This window comes from Anolis sagrei, chromosome 5, assembly GCF_037176765.1.
Source record: "Anolis sagrei isolate rAnoSag1 chromosome 5, rAnoSag1.mat, whole genome shotgun sequence".
In the NCBI taxonomy this organism is placed as follows: Eukaryota; Metazoa; Chordata; class Lepidosauria; order Squamata; family Dactyloidae; genus Anolis; species Anolis sagrei.
The window spans coordinates 73,225,326-73,238,868 of NC_090025.1; the positions used below are offsets into that span (position 1 = coordinate 73,225,326).

At 39.3% G+C, this 13,543-nt stretch overlaps 1 protein-coding gene across 3 annotated transcripts in view; it reads right to left on the reverse strand.

Annotated features, from left to right (window-relative positions):
- CRACD (capping protein inhibiting regulator of actin dynamics) overlaps nucleotides 1-13,543 on the reverse strand; it is a 177,412-nt gene that overhangs the window by 31,950 nt on the left and 131,919 nt on the right. For all 3 annotated transcript variants that reach the window (XM_067468757.1, XM_060778544.2, XM_060778545.2), the window contains 2 exons: nucleotides 9,468-9,603; nucleotides 2,076-2,240 (listed from right to left, as the gene is read on the reverse strand). In XM_067468757.1, coding sequence (XP_067324858.1) covers nucleotides 2,076-2,240; nucleotides 9,468-9,603 — 301 coding nt within the window. The remainder of the gene's footprint in view (nucleotides 1-2,075; nucleotides 2,241-9,467; nucleotides 9,604-13,543) is intronic.

The window sequence follows — 13,543 nt, forward strand, 5'->3', positions numbered from 1 at the left end:
CAGACAGGCCCAAAATGCAGGACTTGCCTCACTTTTACCAGTGACGTCCAAACAACAAATTAATGCTGAGCAAATCAGATTTCCCTGGCTTTCTCCGCATTCATTAAATACCTCGTTAGATCCGGATCTTTATGAAAGATCCAGGTCTAATGAGGCGTTGGACCTGTGGGGACTGATTTCCGGAACTTCTTCCACAGCCCTGGGAGTCAGTCCCCACAGCCATCCCATTTCTTGGGGCTTCAAAAAGCCGAGGAGTGAGACGTCACCCATCCCTAGCAGCCATTTAGCTTCTTCTTGTGTCGTACTGAGTGGAGGAAATGACACATGAGGAGACGGGAGGGGGATCGGAGGGATTTTCCTCTTATATCCCTGCCCTATTTCCCAAACAGCTAAGAACGGATTTTTCCTTAACTTTGGTTTCACTTCTAACTTCTGCTGTAATCTGGCTGAGCACTGTAATTGCTGGTTTGTTTGTCTTTGCTAGCTAAAAACACTTCTTCTGTTCAAGGCTTCACCCTGCCCATCTCCTTAGGCATAATTTCTCTATTTAGGACAACATGAGGAGATGTGTTTGTATGTCAGCCTGTTCTGCCTGTGATCGTGTCTAATGATCAGGTTGCTTTGGATGATGGGAATTACAATGTTGTTCATGTTCAAGTTGACTCCTCTGATGGGAATGGGTATGCTGTCCATGAAGATGTTCCTGAAGAGAATGGGGATGATGGTCTCTTTCCTGGGCCTGGTTTTAGAGATGTGGGGACTGAATGCAGTTCACATGATGTGTTAGAGAGGCCTGTATTGCTGCAAGGGGATTCTCAAGGTCTTGAGCCTGAGAAAGGCTCTGTGTCACAGTCCTCTGGTCAATTATCTCCAGGTGCAGAATTTAATGAAGCCTTGAACAGAAGAAGTGTTTTTAGCCAGCAAAGACAAACAAACTAGCAATTACGGCGCTCAGCCAGATTAGAGAAGAAGTTAGAAGTGAAACCAAAGTTAAGGAAAAATCCGTTCTTAGCTGTTTGGGAAATAGGGCACGGATATAAGTGCCAAGTACAAAATCTAGCTTCAGACGAAGCAATGTTGGATTCACGTTAAGTTCTTCATGCCAAGTTCCTGGACTCCTGTCTTTGTTCGATTACTGTTTTAAGTGCCTTTGCTGTTATTTGCTTTTGTAATCAAGCATCTAGTTTAATGGATTTCTTTGGACTAATTGCTCCTTTTTCTCCCTAATCAATTGGATTTACCCTTTTACTGTGGATTACTTTTTTTTTTGCTTTGACTTTTATTACCTTCAATAAACTGATTGCTATTTTAACTCAACTGTGTGGTGTTTAAAGTCAGAGGGGATCCTGCTCTGGAATGCAACAAGAGGCTTCATGGCTACCATGGATCCTTTTCAGTAAGTTTTGGGGGCTAAATTTGGGACTTGGGGGTGATTTCATGCTATTCCGATTTCAATCAGGATAGCATGTAGCCATCCCTGGGGGAAAGCTCGGGGCTTGACTTGGGGGGTGGAGACTAGACCCAGTTACTTTAACCTGTTTTGGTATGGGTTTTAGGTGTGTCTGGAAGGATCCAAGGCTATTGCCCACTTACTTTAAATCAAATTGGGTGAACATTAGTTCATGTGTATTATGGTGGCATCAATGACAACAACAATCAAGATGTAGCCCAAAATATGGAACAGAAATGTAAAGGTCCTAGATTGGCTTTGAGGAAATCGATTGGTAATTTTTAATTGATCATCACTGTATTTTTACTGTCCAGAAGATGGAAAGAGATGCTTTAAATTTAAATAGAGTATTAAATTTTGTTTTGTTCCTATTAATGGATGATGAAAAAATTGAATTAAATAACTTGATTAGCCTGGGATGCTAAAAACCATGATTATGGGGAGTGGCACTATTTACTACTGTCCTCAGGACTAGACCCAAAGTGATCAAACCCTATCTAATCAATGTGTCCATAAAAAGCCTCCTTGAACTGTGCCATGTTTCTATGGATGCTACAGCTATGTACATCTCAACAAGCTCATCTATTCCAGATACACTGGGAACGTGTTCAATTTATATGCTTACTTTATTATGGCTCTCTGGAAGGGCCACATCCTGCTGCATTTCCGTTTCCATTGGACTGCTCAGTAACACATCCGCTTCCAAGCTAGAACTTGCTTCCCCAATTGTCTTAACTGAAACTGTCATTTGCGGAGGCTGGCCAAATTTAATATTCTTGGCCAACTGTTGCTGAAAAATAAAAGAAAATAGCATTCAAAGAAAAGAAAGCCCAGGATTGCTTAAATTTAGTTATTCCAATCCAGCAATAAGCAGCAGAGCAATGTACATATATTCCGGTCTGTAGGACAGTGGTTCTCAACCTTTTTTTTTTTATTATCAGGGACCACTTGACCAAAGACAACTTTGTCCAGGGACCACTCTCCAACATTAGTACCAAAAGAGTTACGAATCAGTTTTTGGTCAACTTTAGATTTGGTTTGGTTATTTGGGGTGCTGATTCAGAAAATTCTATGGATAGACCACACAACAGCTCTAGTTTCAGATACAGAACATATGCCATCCAGTAGTCGCCATCTGCTTGTCCACAAAAAACCATATTTAATAATCTAGAGCTGATGTGGTAGTAGTAATCTTTTGTGGGTAATCAGTTGCTCCCTCCCGACATCCTTGTTGCCTTTGCACTATAAGATGGTTTTGTGAGACCAGTTGCTCTCGTTGCCGCATGGTTTCGAGGCATCGGTATAGTAATGGTAAGGCCACAGACCATATTTTCGTTCTTGTGGAACGAATCTGGATTATATGGCAGTGTAGAAGGGGCCTTAGAAAGTAAGTTGAGGAAAAAGGTTCCACAGAATAAAAGAAAGATGGGATCTAGTTAACATTTCTATGATCGTGTGGGAACTAGCAAATTTTATCTACTGTGAGCTCAAGTGTCACTTTGTGGAATTCACCTATTGTACCATTATAGAAGATGCCATTTGTAGCAGTTGTATAAAGATGTATTTTGCTACCTTCGTATTGTTATTTTGCAACATTTACTCATGTGAAATATTGCAATTTATGATTTGCCTTAAAGTGATGAATACGGACATATGTTTCACATGAGAACTCAACACACTTAAAATATATTGAACAAGTAAATGGGAAATTTAGTGTATCCTTCTTGAAATAGCTAAATGACTCATGCGAGCTAGAAGAGAAGAGATTGCTAATTATTTTATAAATGATAAGGAAATTTTCCAGAAGGTCTTGTCTTCCTGTCTGTCATCTGATGTGCAAAAATGTAGAGGAAATTAATGAGAGGGAGGAGGAGGAAGAGAGAGAGAGAGATGGGGGAGGGAGAGGGAGAGAAGTGCTTTTGGGATTGTCAGATCCACAGAGGTATTTTGAATACAGAGGAGGTTTTTTTCCTAATCAGGGGAAAGTTAAAAGTATATTATGAAAACATGTATACAAAATTAAATCAGAATGATGACTCATCTTCAGTGTTGCTTAGGTCAAGATTGCATATTGTTTCTTGGCAGACAGAAATGAGTTTTCAAAATGTTCCTACAAGCCAAAGATCACATGGATTGCTTTACATAAAGTTTATTTTATAAGCAGAAGGCGTAAAACACTGCTATAGGTAGATGAGCACCACCACCCAGAGACCAACTTTTAAAATTGTTTAGATGGTTGAGAGTAAATACAGTACAACCCCTGCAACCGTTGGGCTGATACCAATGATTTCACTTCTCTGCACCTGGCAATATGTCCTTTCTAGGAATTTTCTAGGTCTATCAGTTGATTCTATGGTATGTTTCCATTGGTTGTTACCATTGAGTTGCTGTGGAGGACCTACAAAATCCCTAGAAAAACACAACACTATGGTAAATTCTGGTGGAAATGATTCATTTCAATAGGGTTTGCCATTACCCATGGTTTCCTGTTTCCATTTAAGTTCAGAAATGTATCCTTTCTAGATACAGGGGTCATACTGTACACGTTGAAACTTTACAGAGTTGTCACAGAAACTGCTGTATGATCATTGTATTTACTGTTTAACAAATATTTCTTGAAATGGAAAACAAACACAAATAGATTTTTTATTTATCTGATAACGGCAACTAGGATCAAACTGGCACAATTATGGAAATCTAACAAAACACCTATGATGGAAAATTGGCTATTGAAAGTATGGGATATAATGAACATGGACTTACGCAAAATGTAACAGATAATAATATACAAACACAAAGAAGGTACTGGGGAAAATTCAATTAATTAATCAGAAAAGATAATGTAGAAATTTATATTCAGGAGGTATGAAAGAATCTCAAAGGCCAAATAACCTAAGGATACCAGACGGCAGAGAAACCTCAAGCTTCATGGAAAAGTTGATAACACAACCCAGAAGAACCTGGAAGTTGAAATTTGTTAAGCCATTTTTTCCTTTCCTTTTCCCTTCCCTCCCTTACTTTCCCACTTTCCAATCACAGTTGTTCCCACACTTTTGTTGTAAAATTACCTTGAATTTTTAATTTTTTTAAAAAAGTTTTTTACGCTTCAATCTACTGGAGACAATTTATTTTTAATAAAAATAATAAAAGAAAACCAAATATTTCTCTCTTTACCTAGCAGTATCTATGTATCTTCTGAATCTTGCCATCTTCATTTGAAGTCCTATAGAATCTGAATTTACACCACCCTATATCCCAGGATCTGATCCCAGATTACCTGCTTTGAGCTGAGTTATGTGAGTCTACACTGCCAGATAATCTGGGATCAGATTCAGGGATATATGGCAGTGTAGATCCAGCCTAAGTGTCTCACCTCTTAAAGAGGCAAATCACTGCACTCTCAAGACTAAATCTTTCAGAATAGCATCTTAGAGGTAGAACTTCTTCCTTGGGAAGTGCGTCTGCACTGTAGAATTAGTGCAGTTTGACATCACATTAACTGCCATGGCTCAGTGCTATGAAAACATTGGAGTTCTACAAGGTTTTTAGGCTTTTCTGCCAAAAAATACGGATACCTCACCAAACTACAACTCCTAGTCTCACAAGGCACCATCTTTTCAGAATTTTTGAGATACGTATGTGCATTGTAATGAAGTGTGCAATGACTTTAAGCATCAGCATGGGTTGCTGAAAGTCATCCACTCAGGGACCGCATGGCAACTTTGGGGGTTACACTTGAGTAGTCTATTGAATACAGGTTTTTTTTATGCCCACTCCATGTTGATCTTTTTCTGTTTTAACTGTTTGCCTCTGTCATATATGATGAGAAATATGAGGAATGAGAAGTAAGGGTCCCATGGCGGTGCAGTGGGTTAAACTGCTGAGCTGCTGAACTTGCTGACTGAAAGGTTGGAAATCCAGGGAGCGGGGTGAGCTCCCACTGTTAGGCTCAGCTTCTGCAAACTTACCAGTTCAAAAACATGCAAATGTGAATAAATCAATAGGAACCGCTTCTGCGGGAAGGCAACGGTGCTCCATGCAGTCGTGCCAACCATATAACCTTGAAGGTGTCTACGGACAATGCCGGCTCTTCAGCTTAGAAATGGGGATGAGCACCAGCACTCAGAGTCCAACATGACTAGACTTAGTATCAGGGGAAAGCTTTAACTAATGGGGGGTGTATAGTTTAAGATGTGAGGCACTACACTTGGGAGGTTTTGCTGTCTTTAACTTCCAGCCCTCTTGAAGGCCTAGAATTGAGAAAGACCTCAGGACTCTGACCAGTTTTGCCTTTTCTGTGCACTGAAGAGTAGGGGAGACATTGTGGGCAGATTTGGCCATATTTCTAATTTTCTTCTGGCTATGCAGTAGGCAGTGATAAAACTGATTCAGCATTTTTAAAAAATGCCTCTATCAAGGCATAATCTGTCTCAAAGTGTTGGAACATCTGTACTTTCAATCTGGATCATGGTGGAGTCCTTCAAACTATACAGGCTGGATCTACACTGCCATATCATGTAGTTTGAATCTGCATTATTGGTCAGTGTCCACCCATATAATGCATTTCAGTGCAGTTATACTGAATTTTATATAAGTCTCCACTAACCGTATAGTAGGGAGTTTTAGACTCCTTCTACACTACCATATAAAATCCAGATTATCTGCTTTGAACTGGATTATATGGCAGTGTAGACTCATATAATCCAGTCCAAAGCAGATCATGTGGATTATCTGCTTTGAAAATCTGCATTATATGGCAGTGTAGACTACAGCTGATGGAAAGCCAGATCTACATATTTAAAGAAAAGTAGGCTTCTTATTCCATGTACAATGTGATGATTTGAATGAATAAGCTAGCCTGAATACTAAGGGGAAAGCCTATGAATGAAGCCCTTGTGAGAAATAGTATGTGCTACTCTAAACAAACTAATCAACATATTCATTCTACATTAAAAACATATTGTCATCTGGAAGTGTTTGAATACCATGGGAACAAAGATGATGATGTTAAACATGTGAAGCATGCTCTTATTTGAAAAGTTATTTAAAATATTTGTTTCTCTGTATTTAATTCTGCTTTCAGCATATCACAGATGTATTAAATGTGTATTTATTCAGACCAATGTATTAGCCTGAGTTTGGGAACTGAGTTTGAGGATTAAGACTTGTAGTCCAAAAAAAAAAAAAAAAGGAATCCAAGCTGATATTAACATTTGGACATGACGAAAGTGAATCTACAGCTGTCTTGTTTTGGTCTGGACTCTGGGGAACCTTTCTTTTCTGGGGTTCCTTAACCTCTTAAATATTTTGGTTAAATGCTCTCATTAAGAACATTTCATCTGCCAGTTGTCTTTCAATATCTTTGAAAAGCGAAGCAAGTATTAAATGTCAAGAGTTCCAAACAAGGCATTAATATTTGCCATTTTGTTCCACTTATTAGTTCGTGATGACATTTTCCTTTAATAGCTGGAGCACACTCCAAACAATAGCCTGTTCATGTACACTTTGGGATAGCAAGTGGTATTCACTGCTGGAGTTCTTTTCTAGTCTTTTGTGCTCTTTCTTGCTATTTTCTGATTTAGACACAAATCTTATTAACAGGTTTGTGGTGGAGGCTCCTTCTTTGAAGGCTCTTAAGCAGAGGCTGAATAGCCATCTGTCAGGGGTACTTTGAATGCCATTTTCCTGCCTCTTGGCAGGGGGTTGTACTGGATGGCCCACAAGGTCTCTTCTAACTCTATGATCCTATGATTCTAATACATTCATCAACGTATGACTGGAAAAACAATTAACAGGGTGCCAGGAGTGTTAACCTCTGCTCCCAAACCTGTGCTTTCAGCATGTCTCATGTCTACAAACTTAAACACTACTAAACATATCACCCCCTACCTACGAACCAGCATGGAGACTAAGATCATCTGGGGAGGCCCTGCTCTCAGTCCCGCCGGCTTCACAAATGTGGCTGGCAGGGCCTTCTCAGTAGTGGCCCCTCAGTTGTGGAACTCCCTCTCTAGTGAGATCAGCGCAGCCCCACTCCTGTTAGCCTTTAGGGAAAGAGTCAAAATCTGGCTTTGGGAGCAAGCTTTTGGAAAATAGGGCAATGCAGTATTCTGAATTGAAACTTTGTGCAATTTGATCTCGGAATGGACTCAGACCATGAACTTTGGACGGTGTGTTTTTAAACTTCAAATCTTTTTTAACTCTATTTAATATGTTACAATTTTTAATTTTCTAGGTAACTGTGATTGAGGCACAATGTATGTGCCACTGTAAGTCCCCCCTAAGGAGATTCATCAGAGAATGCAAGCTGTTTATGGTGATTGTGTTGATGGGAGTACTGTGTGTCGTTGGGCGAGTAAGTTTAAAGATGTTGAGGTGACACCTGCTGTCAAAAATTCAATGACTGCATGTTGCTTAAGTCGCATTGACTGACCATCTGCGCAGGATTCCATACTTCGCACTTTAACAATACAACTATTCAATGCTAAGGCTTCCCGCCAAAATGCAACTGTAGAGGAGAGTCTCCTGATCAAGCCAATACCTGCTGCATACCAGTACTACCATCTGTTGAGGAGTTACGAAGGTGGAGGCATTACTTTTTATTCAACTCTCATACAAATACCTTCCATCCACCTATTGATTTTTGACGAGCCCATCAATTTCATAGAGTTTTGTTAGGCAAAGACTACTCAGAGGTGGTTTACCATTACCTTCCTCTGAATACAACATCTAGTATTCTCCTTCCAAATGCTAAACAGACCTGATTCTACCTAGGGCCCTTCCAGACAGGCCCTATATCCCAGGATGTGATCCCAAGTTTTCTGCTTTAAACTGGATTATATGAGTCCGCAATGCCAGATAAACTTCTGTCTGGAAGGGCCCTTAGCTTCCAAGATCAAATAGGATCCACTGAAACTTTTGCTGTATTTGTTGGCGTCTTCATTATGAAATAGTTATCTTTGGAAGTTGACTGTTGCTAGAACTGCTATCTATTGATGTGTTTTGTATGTTAATTGCATTTTGATTTCTATTTTGCAATTTTATATTCTTAGGTATTTAATCTACCTATGTACTGTACTAAAGCGGTTTGATGGCATTTTCAGTTTTCACGTTTTCTACCGCTTGTTTTTCATAAAATATTAATCAATGATAGATAGACAGATAGGTAAGAACTAGAATAACCTTCCTTCTTGATTCGTATGCCTTCTGTGCTTCCTTGACAGAGGATGTATTTATCAAGGCTTTTAGGAAGTTCTGGGTTTCTCCCCTCCAGTTTAGCCTTTTAGCTGTTAATTATTCAGAGCCAATCTAATGAAGATTTAACTTGACGGTTGTCTCTTGTGAATAAAGCAGACATGTACTTTGATTACTGCTGGTTCTAATTGTGAAAGAGAGAAACCATTGCCATGTAGGGAGCTTGCAGACAGAAGTGGGAATGAATGTTTCTGTCAACAGGGAAGAAGTTGTTAAAAGGCACGTTGAGGCAGGTGACACTTTATTTATGAAGCAAGCTACCATGACCTCCCCTAGAAGGCACTTTAGCTTTTCACACCTCACTGGAAAGCAATGGTAACAAAAGAAACCTATAGAAATGTCGTACAGTAGATTTACAGATATAGTTTGCCCTCTGAATCTCTTTCTGAAAGGCAGCTTTATATCCCACCCATGGGTTGCATAGGAAGCTCTCTAATCCTTGTTGTTTCTCTCTTTTCTTTGCTGCTCACTCTCCACATCTCTTTCTTTCTGCCCTAGGCACCTCACTCTGGCTCCATGTACACAGGTTTTATAATCCACATCAAAGTGGATTATAAGACGGGGTGGCCAAATGACGCACGCCCATAATCCACGCAGAACCGCATTAAACAGGGAAAATCTGGATTGAAAATGCATGCTCTTGAATACATTTTAATATGTCTGGAACCTCATATTGCAGTAGGTGAAACAGAAGAAATTAAAGAAGAGAGTAAATAAAAACAACGTGATTGTTAACTGGTAAACTTTGGTCGATAATTCTTACCTGAAGAGTTTTGACTTTGCCTACGAGGTTGTCTTGGGACATTGCTTGAATGGACTCTTCACTCTCTGATCGCCCATCAGGTATGAAAATACTGTCATGGGAAAAGGCCCGTGTGCTCATACTATAACTGGAGGACCTGTAAGGCAATTTGTATAGAGAGGATTAAATTTCAAACATGCTTCCGATCACAAATCCACTTCCACGCTGTCCAAATGTCTGGATTTGACAGGGTACAGTATCTTTCAGTCTTTTGTCACCCAACCTTTTCAATGTGCTTTTAAGACTTCCCAATATCCGGATTTCTCCTTTGTCTGCAACCTTTTTTAATCACAGCAAACTGTGTTCCATGTTGAAAGTAGGCTCCACTCAACTAACTAAAGGGAGGGGAAGAAGAAGGAGGAATCTCGCCTTTCCCAGTAGAATCGAACAAAATAAAAACAAAACAAAACACCTTCCTCATTAAAAACTTTTGTGTATTGTCGAAGGCTTTCATGTCCGGAATCACAGGGTTGTTGTAGGTTTTTTCAGGCTATATGGCCATGTTCTAGAGGCATTCTCTCCTGACGTTTCACCTGCATCTATGGCAAGCATCCTCAGAGGTAGTGAGGTCTTTGGAACTAGGAAAATGGGTTTATATATCTGTGGAATGACCAGGGTGGGACAAAGAACTCTTGTCTGTTGGAGCTAGGTGTGAATGTTTCAACCAACCACCTTGATTAGCATTTAATGGCCTGGCAGTTGTTTGGTGTGGCTTGTTGGTGCCTGGGGCAATCTTTTGTTGAGAGATGATTAGATGTCCCTGATTGTTTCCTGTCTGTTGTTTTGATGTTGTAATTTTAGAGTTTTTTAATACTGGTAGCCAGATTTTGTTCATGGAAATTATGAAAATGAACAAAATCTGGCTACCAGTAGTATCTGTTCTTATCGATTTAATGCTTCAAATTATTTATTTATTTAAATAATTTTGGAATTGTATATTCCACCTTTCTCCACTTGTGGACTCAAGGCAGCTTACAGCTTCAAAACATATAAATTCCAACTTTTAAAAGATATGTACAACAATAAAATCATGGTAAAACAACAGCCAGAGGATCAATAAAATAAATAAAATTCGTGACCTCCTCCTCTGCATTCTCTTTACAACTTATCATTAACTATTTGAACTTTTGCCATTTGCGAAGATGGAAGAGGTCAACAGGCGAGACGACAAACAAATCACAGCTTTATGTAGAAGGAATTACCTGGTAATAATATTTACCCAGGTTTAGACAGATTGATTTCCTCAAGTCTGATGAATGCTGAATGTTTGCTAATAATAAATTGTTTTATAATTTATTATTGTATTGTTACTTCTTTGGAGTGCTCATGGGCCTTTCTGTCTCAGGTATAAAAATAGCATGGACAGTCTTGAGTATTATGGACTTTGACTTTTAGGAAATGGAACATGTTTACTGTTCTGCTTCAGTTAGGAAAATCTCTGGGAAAAGAAGTTCATGATTATTGCTTACAGCCCATAGATGCTGGAGGGCAGCAGGTAAACTCCTGAGATCCTGAGGCTAGATTCACACTGCTAAATAATCTAGATCAGATAATCACATAATCCCATTTAAATCATATAATCAGGATTTGGGAGGAAGGTAAGGTATGGTTCATAGCAATGCCAATGGCAATGATGATATCTATGAAAACTTTATAAGCCATTAATATGAGCCTTGGAATAATTGTACATCTACTAGATCATTTTCAATATAAATCAAAACAAAATATATGATATTTTATATAAAAAGTAAGTTGAACTGCAAGCTTCACCAGCCTCAAGCACCTGAAGAATTAAGTGCCCTTGAATCCATTGATTTTAAAATGGTTTTAAGGGCACAATTTAAAACCATTTGTTGTATTGGCGCTAATGAACACTGAAACAAATCAATATAACCATTATTATTATTATTATTATTATTATTATTATTATTATTATTATTATTATTCATCATCTCCCCGAAGGGACTTGGAGCAGCTTACAAAGGGACAAGCCCAAGAATTACAAGTTAAAACAAGCGCAATAAAATACAATCAACAACAACAATGAATAAAAAACATCACAATTAGGCAATTATACAATTTTGTCGGCCATTGCCACCATCTTCAGAAACTCCAAGCACAGGATACTAATCAAATCTGAGAAACTAAGGCTGGACACTACACTGCTCTATTTCCCAGGATCTGATACCAGATTATCTGATTTGAACTGGATTATATGATTCTACACTGCCAGATAATCTGGGATCAGATCCTGCCTAAAGCTGGATGTACACTGCCATACAATGCAGTTTGAACAGTGTTATATGGTCAGTGTAGACCAAACAATGCATTCAGTATAGTTCAAATTGCATTGTATGGGTCTACACTGACCATATAATGCAATTGAAACCAGCCTAAAATATCACCTCCCATTGGAAGTCTCTGAATCACTAGCATCCAATAATTTATTCTTGCTGATTTCAGTAGAAGAGATTTAATCATACCTTTAATTATTCCACAATGGGTCTTAAAAGTGATTAACTCCAGCTGGATATGCACACTGGCTTACAGCCAACAATCCATGAATATCAGAAGAAAACAACAGAAGTACTATTTTGTGAAATGGTATGTTGCAGCTAGCAGAGAGGTCCCTGCAGTGGACCTCTCTGTATGAGAGTTGAATTGCACTTTACAATGCCCATTCCCAACACCACATCCTCCCGATTGCTGGGACTAAAACTCCTACAATCCCTAATTGGTACGATTGGCTGGAGAACTATGGGAGTTATAGTCAAACACAGTCACGGGACCCTATTGGACCAAGGGAGGCTGCATTGTACTTGAATGAATGGTGAATATGCAAGACTTAAGAGTAAGGAGGTAGCAAGCCTTACATAACAGCTTGTGTAAATGGAAGAAAAAACATGGGGTCATTTTTTTGAAGGTATCTAAGTTTGTAAAAGAGACTTCATTAGAGGAGGGGTTCCTTTGGATCCCACCCGATGTTCAGAAGAATGAGAAATTACAGAAAAATTCAAGATGTAAGGAAAAAGTAGATTTCTCTGAAGCATGGGGTTGCATGTTGAGAAGGATGTTTGATCTTCAGCTCCTGAACAGCCAGTAGCCGAGGATGAAACATTTGCTGTAGTGTAGTGTAGACACTCTGCGCTGGAGGTCTATAGGCCAAAACAACAGAACTCTGGCACAGAGCGACTAGTTCTGGGACTTCCAGTTAGGCCGTTAGGGGATCTTTGACCTCACTTCCAGCCAGCGGAGCAGGGAGTAGCGGAATGCTGTGGGGGACGCATCTCTGGGGGCCATGTGATCGCTATAACCAGCAACCACATATCCACAGCTACCATCACCCAATCTACTGTTCTGAAGTGTCATGGATTTCTAATTAACCATCATTACTGCGGGGGAGGCTGGTGCCAATTTTGTAACATCCAGCTATCAGTGAGGATTATGAAAGGCTTGACTTAGCACGTTCCATTGATGCAATAGGCTTATGGGACAAGCAATTGGCTATATTCCTGTCGACTTACAAACAGAAAGTTTTGGACCCTGGTCTTTTGGGAAGCATTATCTAGCTGAGCGATTGCCACATTAAATTTGTCATAAAAAGCTAGTTTGAACTTGCCCTCCGAAGCAGTATTCATAATATACTCAAGAGTCACTTATATGTATCATGGCAACTGTTGTCATGGCATTACCATGACAGTTATGTTAAGCATCTAATAAGAACCTGATCCAGGCATACTTCCTTCTGCATGTGTTGTCAATTTTCAGGGGAGTGTATGTGTGTGTTTTGAAACAATGCAATAGTTCACTAGAGATGCTATTTTGGAATGGTTGTTTCCAGAGAGGTGGAAATAATAAGGCATATGTGTCTAAAAGAGGTTCATGATCGGAACATTGCAGAACACTACTCAGATTAGTTTGCATTTTTGTTGCCTGTATTTGCGAATGCTTCAGCCTGGGAGTGGGAGGCAGATCTCGACATTCCTAAAAATAATTGACAAGTTGAGCTTTCTGAATGATAATTGTGTTCTTAGATT